Raw genomic sequence first — 18,995 nt, 5'->3', positions numbered from 1 at the left:
TTTTTTTGCTTTCAAGAAACTTTAATTTTAGGCTTACAACGATATAAAAAAACAACTTTTATTTTATTTAATGCCAGAACCTTGACTTTAAGCCTTTTTTTTAGTGTTTAATGACTCTTTGGTATCGTTAACCATTTTTATCTTCCACTAACTTAATTTCCGCATCATTTTCTACTAGGGTAACTCATTGTATGTCTTCAGAAGCGCGTAGATCTTGCGCAATTTGCGCAGATTCCCGTTGCGGACGGGCGGAGTTGATCTCCGTTTCTTTTCCCTGTTGTTGCGAGCTTTCATTTTGCTTTTTTATTACTTTGCGAATTGTTAAGAAGTATTTCTTGGGTTTTAACGAGGTATTGGCGTTTGTACTCCCGGCGCTGGAAGATTCCAAATTGCTAAGGGAATTCCGAGTTTGTGTTGAACTTGCAACCCTAGTTTCGTTACTTATCACATTTGGGACGTAGATTTTGCCATTTAGCTTGAAAAGAATGAAAGGATTTGGTGTTGCTATAGTTTCCTTGGGTTTGGGTTGTAATTGCACCAACTGTTTATTGACAGTCGTCGGTGGTTGCGCGTTGATGGGTGCATTTACAATATTCGGCGCGTTTGTTTCACTTTGCGTTGTCGGTACTTGCTTAAATGGTTCTGGAACGCTTAGGAACCCTTGAGGATTGTTCTGTACCATGAAAACACCCGAGGTAGTCGTAGTTGTACTTGTACTTGGTTGGAATGTGACGGCGGGGACATTGTACACAAGTGGTTGTTGAATAACAATTACACCTTGTTGTTGGTTAGGCTCCGAAAAGTTTGAAAAAATTTGGTTTTGAGGCATTAGGGAAGTCGTGGTTGAAGTCATTTGAATAGGCATTGAGGAGGTCGTGTTTGAAGCAATTAGAATAGGCATTGGGGCGGTCGTGGTTGAAGTCGCTTGAATGGGAATTGGGGAGGTCGTGGTTGAAGTCGCTTGAATGGGAATTGGGGAGGTCGTGGTTGAAGTCGCTTGAATGGGAATTGGGGAGGTCGTGGTTGAAGTCGCTTGAATGGGAATTGGGGAGGTCGTGGTTGAAGTCGCTTGAATGGGAATTGGGGAGGTCGTGGTTGAAGTCGCTTGAATGGGAATTGGGGAGGTCGTGGTTGAAGTCGCTTGAATGGGAATTGGGGAGGTCGTGGTTGAAGTCGCTTGAATGGGAATTGGGGAGGTCGTGGTTGAAGTCGCTTGAATGGGCATTGGGGAGGTTGTGGTTGAAGTCGCTTGAATGGGAATTGGGGAGGTCGTGGTTGAAGTCGCTTGAATGGGCATTGGGGAGGTCGTGGTTGAAGTCGCTTGAATGGGCATTGGGGAGGTTGTGGTTGAAGTCGCTTGAATAGGCATTGAGGAGGACGTATTAGAAGCAATTAGAATAGGCATTGAGGAGGACGTGTTGGAAGCAATTAGAATAGGCATTGAGGAGGACGTGTTGGGAGCAATTAGAATAGGCATTGAGGAGGACGTGTTGGGAGCAATTAGAATAGGCATTGAGGAGGAAGTGTTGGGAGCAATTAGAATAGGCATTGAGGAGGACGTGTTGGGAGCAATTAGAATAGGCATTGAGGATGGCAGTGGGGCGGTCGTGGTTGAAGTCACTTGAATGGGCATTGGGGAAGTCGTGGTTGAAGTCACTTGAATAGGCATTGAGGACGTGCTTGAAGTCATTTGAATAGGAATTGAGGGGGACATGATCGATGTCATTTGAAACGTTGGTTGCGAAATTCGCGACAAAGTTGAAACACTTTTGGCAGCAACTCGAGGTATTGATGTTTGACTGGAGGCTTTGGCATTTTCAATAACGGGTGTCGGAATCTTGAGTTGTTGTACGCGTTTGGAAGTAATTACTGGTTCAGTCAAGTCCTTACGAGGATAAAGAAATGGTAAGACTTCCGCGTCAGATCTACCAACGAGATAAACGTCCAAATGTTCCTCCATGACGTGTGTTCGAAAATTCTGATAAATGTCGCTAGCGTAATTGCAATCGGGGAACGAACATGGAAAAACTGGTAAAGTCGGATGTATTTTTGTCACGGCGATATGTTTTCGTACTTCTTCTTGCACGCTGCAAGTGTAGACGCAATAGGGGCATTTAAAATCGTGTCCTTTCGCGTGAATCCTCGAGTGTCGAACCAAATTTCCATAATGTGCGCATTTGAAATCGCAGATTTTACAATTAAACGGTTTTTCGTTCGTATGAATTCTGCGGTGGATAGTTAAGTTGCTTTTGGTTCGAGTGGAATAAGCGCATATTTCGCAAAGGAACTTTTTTTCAGCGCGCGTCGTTTCCGAGTCTTCAACGTCGCGATTGTTTTCTTGGCAAATGGTCGTCTTCGTCGAGTGATGAGTTTCAGTGTGAATCTTGAAGATGGCTTCGCGTTTCGTTTGAAAATGGCACAATTGACAATCGAAGATTACGTTTTCAAGGTGCACCGTCGTTTCGTGTTGTTTCAGCGTTGATTTTTGAGCGAATGCTTTATGGCAAAGATTGCATTTAAACGGTTTCTCGCCCGTATGCGTGTAAATGTGTGATTCGAGTTGCGAATAACGAAATTCCTTCGAACAAAACGGACACTGATAGACGTTTCCGATTATTTTTTGTTCGATTCTGTCGTACCGGACGTAGGGAATTGGACCTTCGTGTTGCGTGTAATGTAAGCTCATAAGACCACGGGATTCTGATTTAAAAAGGCATTTATGGCATTCGAAGGTTTGCTGCTGAGTTAATTCGGGTTCTAAATCGTAATTTATTTCATTTAACGCTTCTTTCGAGCTATTTACTTCCCCCGCAATTTGAGTTCCCGCTTCTTTCGATCTATTTGCCGCAATTTGCGCTAATGCTTTTTTATATTGATTTGCCGCCATTTGCGTTAAAACTTCTTTCAATCTATTTTTGTGAAGTTTGCTATCGAGGTGAATTGTATAATCGTGTTCGGACATAAACAAGCGATTGCATGTCTCGCAATTGATGCTTTTCTCGGGATGTTTCGATATAACGTGCTGTCGCATTTCGCTCATGTTTTTCCACGTTTCCGAACAAACTTTACACGTTAAATCTTCGGGTTTGAGTTTCTCCTTAACTTCTGAAACGGAAGTTTTTTGTTCTAAAATTCGCCGACCGTTTCCCGGGTGCGTTTTGCATATGTGGCATTTTAACAACGAACTTAATTTCGAATTAAAATCGCAATAAGGGCAATTATAAATGACGATTTTGTTGGCAATGTTAGCCGCCACTGTTTTCAGTTCCAACTTGCAATAGGTAGTACAAAAATTGCAAGAGAATCTCAAAGTCTTTTCGGTAATCATTACCGGGTGAAATTCTGGATAATTTAAGTAATTTTTTATCGTTTCCGAATGAATTTCAGAGGCAACGTGAGTTATAAGGTCGTCATTTTTATCAGCTTCGTATTTACAAGTTAAGCAGTATAAACTTCTCTTGACATCAGTTAATTGCTTTCTATGATCACCCGATTTCAAATGTTCATGCAAATCATCGTTTTCTTTGAAATAAAACTGACAAATGACGCATTGAAACGGTAGTAATCGATTGGCTTTGGTTTGATGGTGAAGGATTATTTTTTCCCATTGTTTATTCGCGTTATTCTTATGATTGACCAATAAATGATGTAGATATTTTATTTCGCTGTTGAATCCAGCTGGACACATTTTACAAGGAAATTTGAAATACTCTTTATTATTCGTAGCTTTAACTGTCGCGGTGTTGCATTCGTTTTGTGTTCTAGTGGGCGAAGGACTTCTTAACCAGCATTGTTCATTGGTTAGATCGGGTCTAGTTCCCGGCTCCCATTTCCCCCCTGTATGAGTTTGAGGAGGATAGTAGCTATTCTCTCCTTCGACGTAATTGTCAGAGTCGTATTCGAATGTCATAGGAAATAAATCTGTCGATAGTTTCTTATTAGAAACATTGAAAGTCTCGGAAACGTTACATTTCAGTTCTAGGGAGGAAAAGAAATCTGTGGCGTTTTGAAGATCCATGTCATTGTTGTAACCAATTTCGTTGGCTGGTAAGCACGCTGTTTGGCTAGTGTGAAAAGTTTTACTAGGTTGACAATTTTGTTGTCTGTGAGTAACGTAGTTTTCCAGGCCAATGATATCCATGTGGCAGCGTTTACAAGTATGGCAATCTTCAATTTCTCCACTTTCCTCCATAATTTTAAATTTTCTAACTCTTAAAATATTAACATTCATTATTAATTGTTTATATTTACGTTTATTTCTCATAAATTTCCCCAAATATTTGCATTATTTACTTTTTAATTGGCTTTATTTACAAAATTTTCAAAACAACTTAAACAAGGCGGCCATTATAGAATTAGTGACCAATCAGAGGCCAAATCTCCAAGATTGGCCTCTTGTATTGACCAATCAGGTTACCCTTGTATCTTACGGTAGCTAACGCCACCTATGATGTAATTATAGCGTTAATCACAATGAGTTAACGGGTTTTTTTGCTCGCAAAGTTAAGTCGGTTGCATTTTTCGTCGTACATTTTTAAGTTTAATTAGATTAAAACTGAATTGCAGTATTACTAAGTTCATAACTAACGTTTATAAACCTCAGAAGGACAGCGGTAACAACGTAAAATCGAAAATGATTAATTATCAGGTAAATATATGCATACACATAGATAAGCCTTGGCTTGTCTGAAGGAGTTTGAAACTTCGGAAGTTGGGCAAAGATGGCGTCCGCGTTCCCGCCTAAAAGATTTTATGCGGGAACCTGCTGATTGCTGAACACAAAACGTCGTATCTTTCGTAACTTAAACAAATAACATAGTAACGTTTTTTCTAAATTTAATCGGAAGTTTGATATTTTAATTGAAGTATATATAAGAATTAATTGAATTAAAGTAAAATATGAAAGTTTTTATCGAAGTTGGGCGATTTAATGGTAATACCAAAACTATAAAGATATGTGGTATCGGTTTTGTCGGTAATATTAAGTGTCGGCTAGTTTCGTTAGGTGTCGCCTCGGTCTCGGCGAGAGCGGGAAAGGTTTAGGGTCCCGAAACGCCTCTGGGTTTGATCGGGGAGCGCAAACGCGGCGGCGGTGGCTTGTCTATCAGTGTCCTGACGTCACCACTCGTTTTCTATTCCTTCCACAGTGTAGTGAATGGATGGTCAGGCGTTCCGCGAACTTCTCCGGTTACGGAACGCGTTTTAGGCGTGAAAGACTTCCGCCCCTTCTCGGAGTAGACGTGTGGGACATTACAACATGCCGAGACGAAAACAGGACAAACCCAAAAAGATGAAATGTAAGTGGACAATTTACCCGAGCTTAAACAACTCGGAAATTATCTCCGTCTCTGTCCGTGTGTTTGTTTGGCTGTTTTAAGCGGGGCCAGCGTCAAATTAGTCGATAATTCCGCGAAAAGGATCGTAGTATGTCAACAGACGACGGCCGAACGTAAGCCGCGGTTTTCGTCTGCTTGACTAAGGCTTAAGAAATAAATACACCGGGTTAAGATAAGGGTGTTATGGGTTCTTAGACGCGCGGAAAAGGCGCTAGCGGGCGCCGGGGAAGAAAGGCTCTCTGCCCGGCGGAGAAACGTAACTAGGGAGACTAGCCCTACTTTTCAAGATGACAGAAATCTGTCCGTCACTCTCCGGGAGTCTCGAGGCTGCGAACCGATCTCCGAAACGCCAGCTTCTCTTTCTCTCTTTAAAAGCGGGAGTCGACCACCGGCGTCTGATACGCGTTTTTCGCCATTGCGACTGCTGTTATATAGCTCCCGGAATTAATTCCACCCAATTATCACCAGCGCCCATGTTAATTTAAATTTCTTTTAGTTTGTTTTTATTCTTGATAGGTCTTATTTAATATCTATCTCCAGTAAGGGATGTTAAAGGGGAATTTTAGTAGGTACTTGTCGAGATGGTCATAACGAGTGTGTTAATATGGAAGGGATATGTTTCAATATACTATAGTGAGATTCAATCTTATATCGCGCGACAATCAGTGAAATTTACTGCGTTTTTTGGAATCGTTAAGACCCAAGACTGTAAAGCGAAATAATTGTAAAATAGTCTTCTTTAAAAGAGTCTTGTAGGGGGCTTAAGGCCCTGGAGGGGGAGGGGAGGAGAGGGCCAACTGGCATCTGTTGTTTATTCATTTCTATCCATCAAGAAACACTGGCTGCTCCGTCAATCAAATGTCGACGGTTGTTTCCAAGGGCGCTCCGGATCTATATACTATACTATATATATATATAACGCGTCTTTACACGCTCAATCCATCAACCCCGACACCACGAGTTCGTAGTATTCGCGCCACTTGAACTTATAATAGACAAACTTAGGTAGAAACAAGAGCGCCCCCCTAATTGGCCGCTCGAGAAGTCGCAAAGTTGGAATTAACCCTGGAATTGTCGTCTTCTTTCGAGATTACCAAAATTTGTCCCAAAGTTGACCAAAATCTCGACTGGTCCCATCGTGAAAAACTTCCCTTATTTTTTTGCAGAGGCTAACTGTATTTACGCGAATTTTAATACTTATAAATTTGGCCTAATATTGATCAATTTCGAATGATATGCGAGGGTTTTGTTTCTCCCACGCTTGAAACATTTCGTAACCCAAAAACGATATGAGTATTATTGAAACCCTTTCAAATGGCGCGTTACGAGACACTTCCAAAGTTTTTTCAACCATTTTGGATACCATGGTATAGCTCGAAATGTAAAATTTTGTCGTTATAATGACGGTGTTGCTGTTTATGAGAAAATGCATTTATTCAGGGTTGCCACAGTATCTGGAAATCCTGGAGAAGTCAGGGAATTTGAAAAAGGGTGTAAAAAGTCAGGGAATTTGAAAAAGGGTGTAAAAAAACGGGGAGTTTGAAAATTGTCGTAAAAGTCAGGGAATTTCCGTTGCAACTTGCATACTCACTTGAAAATGTGTAGTCACGGCCAACTAGGCGCTTCAGCTCAAGTACGGGACAATGATATCGTTCTATAGGCCTACATTAACTATTTCTGATAGTTCCTAATAAAGTTTTATTAACTACTAAATAGTAGTTTCAATTAGAAACTGATAAAATTAGCATAATTAGCTGATGATAAATAAGGAGTTTTTAAAGGCTGCTTTCTTACTTTTCTGTTAGTGTAAGTTTGAAAATTGGTTACGGAAATTGGCTTTAGATGGTTAGGGAAAACCTGGTGGAAAAGTCAGGAAATTTTGAAATGAAAAATCTGTGGCAACCCTGCATGTTATTGTTTTTTAAAAACACGTATTAAGCTGCCTCTCCACAACCGTTTCAAAGTGTCTCTCGTAACAGCGTTGGGAAAAGTAGGGACTTGGCAATTCAGGTTTAACTCCGCCCCCAGCGCCATTATGGTATGTTTTTTTAACAGAATGAAAGCTACATAAGCCCCTCCTCCTGGTATGTTTTTTAGCACTAGTGGAAGGTAGCCTGACGTTGCATGACGTAGTACTGCCAAGTCCCTGTTCTTTCACTTCTTAATCCAACGGGGCTGTTGTACATGATTTCAAATTCCTCTTTAGTACTACACTATCGCAATTAATAGACCCCCCAAAAAGGAAGAGGGGAAATTATCGGACCCCCAGGGTTCAGACGGAACATTGTTAGGGTGTATGGACAACAAAGACATCGGACTTCAACGTTGGGTTACCAGAAACCATCTTTGTATGGTCCGCGTATACCCTTTCAATATTGCCGTATTTAAGACATCAACGTAAGGCAAGGTGCTGACCGAACACGCGCCAAACTTTGGAAAGCAGGGTCTTTTAACCAGCAAACATCTATCCCAAAACTAAACCTAACCTTATGTAACGCCGCGGCGTCACTAATACAATGGGGTTGGGGAGAGCGGGTCAGTTTTAAATTAACGTATTGGTTTTTGGGCGCCCGAATTTAAGTTGTAAAATATGGTTGTAGGTTACCACTGAACCTAAAGAAATCTCTTTAGCCATGGAAGGGGTCAGCCATAGATGATGTTACGTAGACATCCCGGGATCACGATCGGGGGGGGGGAGGGTCAGTCCAGTCGTGTCGTCCAAATAGTGACTTTTTGGTATGATGTAGGCAGGACTTGTTTTTATATACGCCGCGGCTCTTGGAAAACGCGGCCAGATTGACAATTGCTAGCATTCGGTGATTGTACGATAATTTACGATCGTCGTGTCCTGTCTATTCGAATGAAAAGGGACCCCTTTTCATCTGACCCTTGCACCAAATTTCGAAGCAACACCGAAATGCGGCGGACTTTTAACCGAGACTCGGTGTTAGAAGTACGTCCCCGCAGTCTCTCTCTGACATGCTCCCTAACACGAGTGTTGTTTTTTTATGAATGACCCCTTAGAATTTAATAATTTAATATCGGTTTCAAAATGATATAATTTAAGTTACAAAACATAGATGTTTGAGGGTTGCTAGGACTCCGAAGTTATGAGCTTCTCGGGTTAAACTCAGTCGGTATATATGTTTTTTGCAATGCAATCTGGGTTTGATCCGTTTTTCTAGTGTTGGCCGGGCCAAACTTTTATGATATTTTTTCGTGGGGTTTGCGGAGCGGGGGGGGGGGGTTAAGAAGGCTCTTAAATCAACTTGTCTCTCTTTTCTCTAGCTGGCGTTTTTGGCCAAGCGACACTTAGCTTCGGCACCTATCCTATCGCGTCTCCCCTTCCTTAGTCTCGCTCCCTTCGAGGGCTATTTCACTAAGTTACAATTCTGCAAATTCGCGTATATATATGTGTATATCATAAGCTTATAAGATACCTTCCATAAGTATGACACTTCCTATGTACTTCGTAATGCTAGTCTTAGACTTACTGAGAACGACAAGCGAGAATTGAAGTACTACACTCGGTTAGTTTTGCAGGGCTTCCATCTTCCTATTAAGTGTGAACTTACTAAGCCTTTGACAGCGCCGAAAACCAGGTGGGAGGTGGGAATTTAAGGGTTAAAAGGGTGAAAAATTTGTATAGCCAAGCTTGGTTAAACCCAGAAAATGCCCAGCTCGCTTTACGAGAATCTATGACGTTTCATAATACGTCACTTCATCGTTTGAATTATATAAATGTTTCGTCTGATTGCTGGCTTATTGGTTCAGGAGTGCGTTACCCCTCGAAGGTTCTTTTTTCCCCCCTCAGTCTGCTGGAGTTTGACTTGTCTAACACCTATCTTTAGAGTTTCAACTTGGTATATAGTTTTTGTGGCAAACCAGATCTGTCGAAACTTTGGGAGACTGAATTTTTATTCCAAATCAAAGAACTTGATTTTATATCGATATACTCATTCCCCGGTTGCTTTATAAATTACGGATTCCTTGGATAGGTGACAGTTACCTATAACGTTTTAGTTCGTTGTATATACAAATCTAGTTTTGATCTTTATTACGAATTATAATTTGCTCTCCCCCACACACTTTTTTTAGCCCCACTTGAATTTTATCGCCACGGCTTATAAGAACCACGTATCGGTCGGCAATGCTGAGGGGATAATGTTTGGGACAATTTGCACGGACCCAACAGCTTTTTAAAATTGTATCTAAGAAAGAGTTTGGGTGCAATTCAATATTAGCTTGAAAGAGTTTGGGTGCAATTCAATATTAGCTTGAAAGAGTTTGGGTGCAATTCAATATTAGCTTGAAAGAGTTTGGGTGCAATTCAATATTAGCTTGAAAGAATTTGGGTGCAATTCAATATTAGCTTGAAAGAATTTGGGTGCAATTCAATATTAGCTTGAAAGAATTTGGGTGCAATTCAATATTAGCTTGAAAGAGTTTGGGTGCAATTCAATATTAGCTTGAAAGAGTTTGGGTGCAATTCAATATTAGCTTGAAAGAGTTTGGGTGCAATTCAATATTAGCTTGAAAGAGTTTGGGTGCAATTCAATATTAGCTTGAAAGAGTTTGGGTGCAATTCAATATTAGCTTGAAAGAGTTTGGGTGCAATTCAATATTAGCTTGCAATTCAAATTTAGGTTGACGTGGTTTAGGGACTTGAAAATTAGGTTGACGAGGTTGGGAGAATTTTATGTATATTTTTTATTTGGCATTAAACAGTTTGATTTATAGTTAGCGAGATGATTTTGACGCTGTGGGCGTGAGACTTATATGTATATGAAAGAAACTCAAAATGATTTACGTTTCCAAAAATTCAAAAATCGTGAATTTTAGTTAAATTTCTTATCCCGGAATCGACTATTATACTATTTTTTTTTAAAAAGGAGAGGGCTCTCTTCTTTAGCCTTACAAGAACTAATTTGGTTAAGACCGCGCCGTCCGTTATCAACAGTTGTAATCTCTAGGTACGCTAGAGAATAGGATTCCCTTTAAAATTCCTTTTTTTTTTTAATAGAAAAATATGTTTTAGAAATGAAAAAAAAAACTTGTGGCCTTTTGAACGCGTTTTTATAGAACTTCTTTCCTTAGATACTTTTGTAGCTATAGGATTATTATTGGAATTCATTCATTGGGGGAGATAATTTCTAACAAATATATAATACAGGATATACCGGATAGGTCAACAGGCGCAAAAATTAAGTCCCCCCCCCATCGCCGTAATTTTCCTGGAATTTCAAAGTTTATCCCCAAATTTTCGTTCAAGAGAAAATAAAGTTCATTTTTCTACCCCTTCACTTTTTCAATTAAATTTAGTACCTCTGGGCCAATAGATTGAAAATTATATGTATCGCTAATTTAAATTATCAACGGGTTTAATATATTGGCACTTTTTCTCTCTCACTCCAAATTTAACGTCTCTCATCGATTAATACGAACTGACCAATGGCCAGTTGCTGTGGGTTTTTTCCTCGGACCTTAACTAATAACTCATTAACAAGTTCCCAAATTATTCGAATAACATGCAAGCATTTCTTAAAACTTTGGACTAAATTAAATCATTTCAAAACCAAAGACTGAATTAAATATATTATTTAAACCGTTTAAATTCCATTTGAACTTTGAACTCTGATATAAAAGTAACCACCATTGGCAACCACAGTGGAGGGAGGTTGTCTATACAATATTTGATTTTAATAATTGAATTTAAATAAAAGTCTAGGCGTTTTAAATTAGTTTAAATTTTATCAAAGTAACCACCCGAGCAGGGCAGTTGTCTGTAATATTTGATTAATAATTAAAGTCTAAGCGTTTTAAATTAATTTCAATTTTTTGCCCCCAATTTGAAATCTAATTTATCTATTACGGCATTGCATTTCACCCTCTCTTGGAATTATAGGAATAGGTTATGCGGGGGGGGGAAGGAAGTCTTCCTGCATGGCATCGTAAATCAAAAACTTATGGGAGCGGGGAGTTCGTTTTCGAATGGCAAAGTTCGAGATTTTCTCGTGACAACGTTGATTAGTATTCTAAGATAATTTTTCATATTATGGGTGTTAATTATAATGATTCATTAGATTCTTTTTACTTACCCCCCCCCTCTCTCTCTCTCTCTATCTCTTTACTCCGATCCTGTCTTCTCAGAGACGGACACGTCGAGTTCCCTTTGAAATATCCCGCTTTTCATTTTCACGCTTTTTCATTAAATGTTTTAGGTTTTTTTTTCTCCGAGTCTGGAATGTTTTCGAGATTCGAAGAGTATATAACTATTTGTTTAGTTGATAGGAATAATTTAAATCTCGATTAACGCGTTTTAATTTCAATTAAATGTTGGATATGGTATATGATTATAATTGAAAAGTTTAGAGTGAAATCCGAGGGGTCGATCACTCATGAAATCCCGTACGCTACCCGCGAAATACAACTTAAGAAATCCGAAATCAATGCTGATTTAGAAATCCCATAAAAAAATCCGAAATCAATGCTGATTTAGAAATCCCATAAAAAATCCGAAATCAATGCTGATTTAGAAATCCCATAAAAAAATCCGAAATCAATGCTGATTTAGAAATCCCATAAAAAAATCCGAAATCATAAAATCGGTAAAGAAATCACAAAATCAGAAAGAAATCGCGAAATCCATTAAAATTTTACGAAATTCAAAATCAAAGGAAATCACAAAATCCGACGTAATCACGCGAAAAATCTCAAATTCCAATGAAATCAACTCCTCGAGGGAAATATCCCAAAATCCGTCGAAATCACGGGAAAAAAAAATTGCAAAATCCGTTGGATTTTAGCGAATTTTGAAATCAAACAAAATCCGATGAAGTCAAAATCCCGTACACTTTTTCAAATTCAAAAACGGCTCTTTTGTTCTCAATTTTAATTTGTCGTTGATATTGATATTATTAATTTCGTTAAAGTTAATTAATAATTTTAATGTTCGGAGTTTGAAACTTGTATAACATTGAACCTTTAAGTAATTGAACCGGCTATCAGAGAGGTCGGTAAAATTTCTTTGAAAAGGTTCCAATTACTTGGAAACGGGAAAAAAAGCAAGCAAGCAAGCAAGCCATCCTCCCTCTGCCAATAATATCCGCGGACTTTAGTGCGTGCGAGTGGATTAAAGTATACGGGGTGTTGCGAATTACCACCCCCCCCGGACACCGCGAGTATTTTACGGATGACCCCTTAAGAAACTGAACAGAAAAGTCCAATAAGTCGATGTTGAGTTGAAAATATCTGCCACTGTACTTGGCTGGCTCGACCCTTCCTTTTTTTTTTGGAACACCCTGTACGGAATGAAGGCAGAGGGTAAATTTAGACCTATTAAAATTTGGTCAGGGTTATTTATCTTTTGGGAGATTTTTGTGGGATAGACGTTTCCGTGAAAAATGGTCTTTTATTTCTGCCCATCGCTGTATAGCTAGCTGCATTAACGGCGGCGTGCAGCCCTGCGCGATCAGACAGTTTTTCCAAGCTTTTCAAGGCGTTATGATATAATGATACATGTAGGCTCTTCAAAAAAATACCTATCAAATATATATATATAGAGAGAGAAAAACATTTTCTTGGCATGCCGACGCCATTCTTTTGATTAATGTTTGCGTTTCTTTAATCATGTAAATCAGACGACATCATGAACTCGACTAGAAGAAGACGATGCGGCATCACGATTTTCCCCTTAAATAGAAGATCATTTTTAATTTTACTTGAAACGTGTTTTTTTAGCAATCGTTTTAAGGCTGCCTGCCCCAAGTCACTCACTCACTTACTCGAGATCGAGTACAAATATATTCCGAAAATTTCCAAAAAAAAATATTTATCTCTAGGATTATTTACAGACTACTTAATTTGGAAGCTAGTAACTCTGGTTCTATAAGAGATACAGGGAAGTCCTTAGAACATGTCATAGTCCTATTTCTCCCCTTTCCAATGGTACTAAATACTTGGGGGGTCGCGATAAGTGACATGTTCGTAAACATTCTCCCCATTGGGTTAACCCGGGCTTATTTACACGACAATATTTGGACTTTTTACCTCTCCGAGTGACTGACGATGGCGTCACGGAGAGGTATTACACTGGACATGTCTGTCCGTGACCGCGTTCGCAGTTGGCAAATCGGAGCATACGTGTTCGCAGAAAGCAATTTTTGGCTTCTACTCCATTATCATCGTTAGGGTTAAGAAGTACGCGGCGATCGGCTAGGGTTACGAGAAACTTCTAGCCTCCCAATGGCAGGGCTTTCACCAATGGTTTACGCAATTGCTTTGCGGGTTTTCTTATTATAAACTGTGAATCAATCACCTTATACCCTATAGATTTCCAAAAATTGTTAAAGAGGCATACGCTTGAATTCAAATATCAACAATAGCTATGTTTAAAGTGATTTTAGGAATAAAATTTATTAAAACGATTTAACTAGAATAAAGGTAAATTAATGACTATTAAAATAATTAATATCAATAATATTTATTCAATTATTTAAGAAAAATCTCTTAATTAAGTCTCAATCTACTCGGAGAGGTTTATGTTGGTTTCCCAACTTGTTTATGTTTTGCTTTATCGTGATTAGATTCGATTTGGTTCTGCAGAGATTAGTGGTTTTAAGTATAGTTCCGAGTTAAATTATTTATTCCCATCAGGTATTCTCTAGTATTGACCCCCTTTAAAACAATGAACAATTTAAAATGTGAAAATTTGTCCTACAAAAAAGATGCGAAGCTTTTTCTAGGCTGTAATATAATTTCGAGTTACAAAAATTCCGGTAGCAAATTTTATTGGGGGGTATTTAATTTTAAACTAATAGACGTATTGAATATCGAATGTAATTTGGGCTCCTTTTATTGAATTGCCCGTTGGCTATATATTTTCATTGCTAGCCAAAGTAGCCAGCCGATCCATCCGCCAAGCACCGGTTTTCTCCTTCTTAATGAATATTTAAAAATAATTTTCGTTTTCTTTTAATAAATCGAATTCCCTTCAAACCCTCCCACCCCCCCTTCCTCCGCCGCTGCCGCACCCTCAGTACCTATTTCGCCTATATTTTGAAACCAAAGTAACTTTACAGCGCCGCGGAAGGCCGCAACGTCCTTCGTTAACCATTAATACAGTTGCAAAGATGAAATTGGTAATAAATGACGGGGCATTTTTGATTTTGGATTGACGCCGCTTTGCCATTGAAAATGTTTTAATGAAGAGAAGCGCGCTGCGTGACGTGGCTCGTGAATTAAATCGATTAGGTTGATTCGAATCAATATCGTCTCGTGGAATTTCTCAATCATTTCTTTTAGACCGCGCGCGCGCTTGTTATATTCGGATTCAGTCTTGAAAGGGCCTTTTTTCCCGTGTTTTTCCAAGGGAAATTGGGCGCCTTCTAAAGACGCAACGGGACCATGCTCTTCGTGATATAATTGCCACGGGATTTTTATTTTTTTTTACCTTTTCGTGTATTAATAGATCTTTTCTGAACAATCATTAATTTTGATTCCCCGCCTTATCTCTGTCTCTGTATAAACGCAGAAATCCTTTTTTTTTTCTTTTATTTAATTAAGGGGGCTTTTACTACTACTACGCGGGCGTGTTTTCGGAAACATAGACAAGGGCCCACTTTGATAGTGCTTTACCCCTCGTTAAAACAGTATCTCGTACCAGTTAAAGCAAAAGTCAATAATTATACGCCGTCGTCCGTAAGTTCAACAGACTTATTGGACATAGAAAAATCCGACATTCATCGGCAAATACAAATACAAGTACAGGAAGTTGTATCCTGAAGAAAAGTAAAACTACAACTTCCTTAGGGACACTTTAATGTTTACTTGTCAATGTATAAATATCGCTTCATTGTTGCCAGTCATTTGTGACTCCAGCATCTCTTTGGGTTTGGACAAGAAGCGATATCTAGTTTACTAGGGAGAAGCCGAGAAGGTATAAAATTAATTAAACTCTCAGATTGGACTCCTCACCCAATCTGGAGTATCCCGAATTATAAAATTAATTAAACTCTCAGATTGGACTCCTCACCCAATCTGGAGTATCCCGAATTATAAAATTAATTAAACTCTCAGATTGGACTCCTCACCCAATCTGGAGTATCCCTAATTATAAAATTAATTAAACTCTCAGATTGGACTCCTCACCCAATCTGGAGTATCCCTAATTATAAAATTAATTAAACTCTCAGATTGGACTCCTCACCCAATCTGGAGTATCCCTAATTATAAAATTAATTAAACTCTCAGATTGGACTCCTCACCCAATCTGGAGTATCCCTAATTATAAAATTAATTAAACTCTCAGATTGGACTCCTCACCCAATCTGGAGTATCCCGAATTATACAATTAATTAAACTCTCAGATTGGACTCCTCACCCAATCTGGAGTATCCCTAATTATAAAATTAATTAAACTCTCAGATTGGACTCCTCACCCAATCTGGAGTATCCCTAATTATAAAATTAATTAAACTCTCAGATTGGACTCCTCACCCAATCTGGAGTATCCCTAATTATAAAATTAATTAAACTCTCAGATTGGACTCCTCACCCAATCTGGAGTATCCCTAATTATAAAATTAATTAAACTCTCAGATTGGACTCCTCACCCAATCTGGAGTATCCCTAATTATAAAATTAATTAAACTCTCAGATTGGACTCCTCACCCAATCTGGAGTATCCCTAATTATAAAATTAATTAAACTCTCAGATTGGACTCCTCACCCAATCTGGAGTATCCCTAATTATAAAATTAATTAAACTCTCAGATTGGACTCCTCACCCAATCTGGAGTATCCCTAATTATAAAATTAATTAAACTCTCAGATTGGGCTCCTCACCCAATCTGGAGTATCCCTAAATAAAAAAATTAATTAAACTCTCAGATTGGACTCCTCACCCAATCTGGAGTATCCCTGATTATAAAATTAATTAAACTCTCAGATTGGACTCCTCACCCAATCTGGAGTATCCCGAATTATAAAATTAATTAAACTCTCAGATTGGACTCCTCACCCAATCTGGAGTATCCCGAATTATAAAATTAAACTCTCAGATTGGACTCCTCACCCAATCTGGAGTATCCCGAATTATAAAATTAATTAAACTCTCAGATTGGACTCCTCACCCAATCTGGAGTATCCCGAATTATAAAATCAATTAAACTCTCAGATTGGACTCCTCACCCAATCTGGAGTATCCCGAATTATAAAATTAATTAAACTCTCAGATTGGACTCCTCACCCAATCTGGAGTATCCCTAAATATAAAATGAATCAAATGCTCTCAGAATGGACTCCTCACCCAATCTGCAGTATCCCTGATTATAAAATTAATTAAACTATCAGATTGGCCTCCTAACCCAACATGGAGTATCCCAATTGCAATCACTCGCATAATGACAGGCAACACTTGCTCGTACACTATCTATATACGTTAGTTTTAAAAATATTTTTGAGTGTAGATTCGTAGAAAAACGTGTGGAACTCGACATGCGTAATAATTTGAGGTATATAAGCAGCCTTAAAAATGGCGCCAAAAACGCGTACAATTTCTTTTCTTTTTTTTTTTTTAAGATTTTGGAGCTGGAGAGCGCATCTCGTGATTGATCCGCGCTCGCGCCAAAATTCTTTGATTGATTATTTTATTTCGGCTTAAGAAAAAAAAGTAGCGTAAAATGGAATTTTCTTCCCCCCCCCCTTCTTCCTCTCTGCGTTTCTTTCTGTATCCTGAATCCTGATGAAATCGTGCTTCAGGCGTCCCAGAACTAACCCCCCCCCCCATTTCCCCTTCCTTAGAGGATAGGTAGAAGCGTACCTGTGTGTGTGTGAAACCTGGAATTAGATATATATGTTTTTGTTTGATATATAACTTTGGAGATACTCCTACTTTTTAAAATGATTTTGCCCAAATTATAGCTTATAGCCCAGCCACCCGGTCCCCGTCTCTCTCTCTCTCTCTCTGTATGGGCGGAACGAATTCCATTAAAATGAAATAAGAGAAATAAACGATGATTCCCAAGCATTTTTTTTTAGTTTTAACTGATATTTTTATGCCTACTATTCCTTCGTGGCTTTACAGTACAGACTAAGAGATTTTAGTAGAATTTAACGTTAGTTTTGCAATGGAGGAAGTGTAGTACGGAAAATGGGGTGGGTAGAAGAGGGAAAGTAACTTGAACGGCGCTGTCGTTGCTGTATCTCACGCGCACCTACCTCCGGTACCTCGGCGCATAGCGTAGGAGAAAGACGTCACGTGATCTGTTGTGAAGGAAATTCAATTGGGACGGCGCGAACTTCCTATAACGTTGTTGTATAAACAAGGTTGTCACAGTACCTGGAAAACCTGATAAAGTCGGGGAATTTGAAAAAGGGTGTAAAAAGTCAGGGAATTTGAAAATTGTCGTAAAAGTCAGGGAATTTGAAAATTGTCGTAAAAGTCAGGGAATTTTCGTTGCATACTGACTTGAAAATGTGTAGTCACGGCCCACTAGGCGCTTCAGCTCTAATACGGGACGATGATATCGTTCTATAGGCCTGCATTAACTGTTTCTGATCGTTCCTAATAAAGGTTTATTAACTACTAAATAGTAATTTCAATTAAAAACTGTGATAAATTAGCATAATTGTAAGCACAAAGCTGATGATAAATATGGTATTTTTATAGGCTGCGTTCTTATTTTTCTGTTATAGTGTAAGTTTGAAAATTGCATGGTCAGGGAAATTGGCTTTAGATGGTCAGGGAAAACCTGGAAAAGTCAGGGAATTTTGAAATGAAAAATCTGTGGCAACCCATGTAGAAAGAAATTCCTTTCTGTCGCGCTGATTGGGAGGAATCTATTCTGAATCTATCTATCTTTGTTCCTCGGACCTTAGTGCTACTACTGGACCTTAATTATAACCCAAATTCTTCTACGAGTATCTGATTTCTAAACTCGAGACTGAATCTTTTCTAAACGAAAGCTTGACTTTCAAGAGCGTCATTTCTAAAGTCGAAATCGAATAAAATATATTAACGACAATTTCCTGCCTTTAATCGGGCGTCCTATTAAAAATAGCACGCATTGCACTGCCATTTGCCTGATGCAACCTATCTTTAAAAATTATAACTCGATTCAAGATGGCCTTTACTTTACGCGTCTATATAGACGGATGGTTTCCACTATATATCTTTGGAAATAATTTAGTAAAAAAACAAGCCCTTAAGCCTGTGTCGTCCCTCACCACCCACCCTCCCTCGTCCTTTAGTTGTAAATGTACCGAGAGCAATTACACGTGTTTCCCCACAACGCCAGCTTCGCGTTTAGCTTCAGTTTCGTAATAAAAATTAAAAAAAAAACTTCATTTGCATACAAAAACCATTAAAAGAAATTTTGTAACCGACATATCTTTACCGAAAAGTGCCTCGTAGCTAACATCTGCTTTTGTACTCTTCTACCCTCCTCCCTACATATCACCCTAATACTCGCCGCACCCCAACCAAGCTAGTAGAGAGGTTAAGCCAAATAATTCGGGTGACGATGAAGTCACGGAGAGGTATTACACTGGACGTCTCTGTCCGTGTGTCTGTCACCGCGTTCGCATTTGGAAAGTCGGCTTCTACTGTTCTACCCCCATCGTTAGGATTAAGAAGTGCGCGGCGATCGGCTAGGGTTA

General features: G+C 39.0%; 2 protein-coding genes across 3 annotated transcripts in view; one reads left to right on the top strand and one right to left on the bottom strand.

The window, feature by feature from the left end:
- On the bottom strand, positions 1 to 4,455 carry LOC149651219 (uncharacterized). Its single transcript, XM_089848031.1, has 2 exons — positions 4,294 to 4,455; positions 1 to 4,211 (listed from the first exon to the last, which is right to left on the bottom strand). The coding sequence occupies exon 2, from the start codon at positions 4,190 to 4,192 to the stop codon at positions 185 to 187; it is 4,008 nt and encodes a 1,335-aa protein (XP_089704157.1). The 5' UTR covers positions 4,193 to 4,211; positions 4,294 to 4,455; the 3' UTR covers positions 1 to 184.
- Positions 4,456 to 5,067: 612 nt separating this feature from the next.
- LOC149651214 (uncharacterized) overlaps positions 5,068 to 18,995 on the top strand; it is a 133,901-nt gene continuing 119,973 nt past the window's right edge. The window contains exon 1 of one of the 2 annotated variants that reach the window (XM_089848028.1): positions 5,068 to 5,297. In XM_089848028.1, the coding sequence (XP_089704154.1) occupies positions 5,258 to 5,297 (40 nt within the window). In that variant the 5' untranslated portion in view covers positions 5,068 to 5,257. The remainder of the gene's footprint in view (positions 5,298 to 18,995) is intronic. The other variant, XM_089848029.1, reaches the window with a different exon arrangement.

Source organism: Phalangium opilio, unplaced genomic scaffold (genome assembly GCF_054372755.1).
Source record: "Phalangium opilio isolate 3A_F unplaced genomic scaffold, DU_Popi_V2 ptg000082l_1, whole genome shotgun sequence".
Taxonomy (NCBI): Eukaryota; Metazoa; Arthropoda; class Arachnida; order Opiliones; family Phalangiidae; genus Phalangium; species Phalangium opilio.
Note: the sequence above shows the minus strand (reverse complement) of the source record. Positions and strands in the feature narration are given on the sequence as shown.

What these genes read in the sequence shown, in the direction of transcription:
- LOC149651219 (XM_089848031.1), bottom strand. Translation starts at nt 4,192, where the DNA reads ATGGAGGAAAGTGGAGAAATTGAAGATTGCCATACTTGTAAACGCTGC.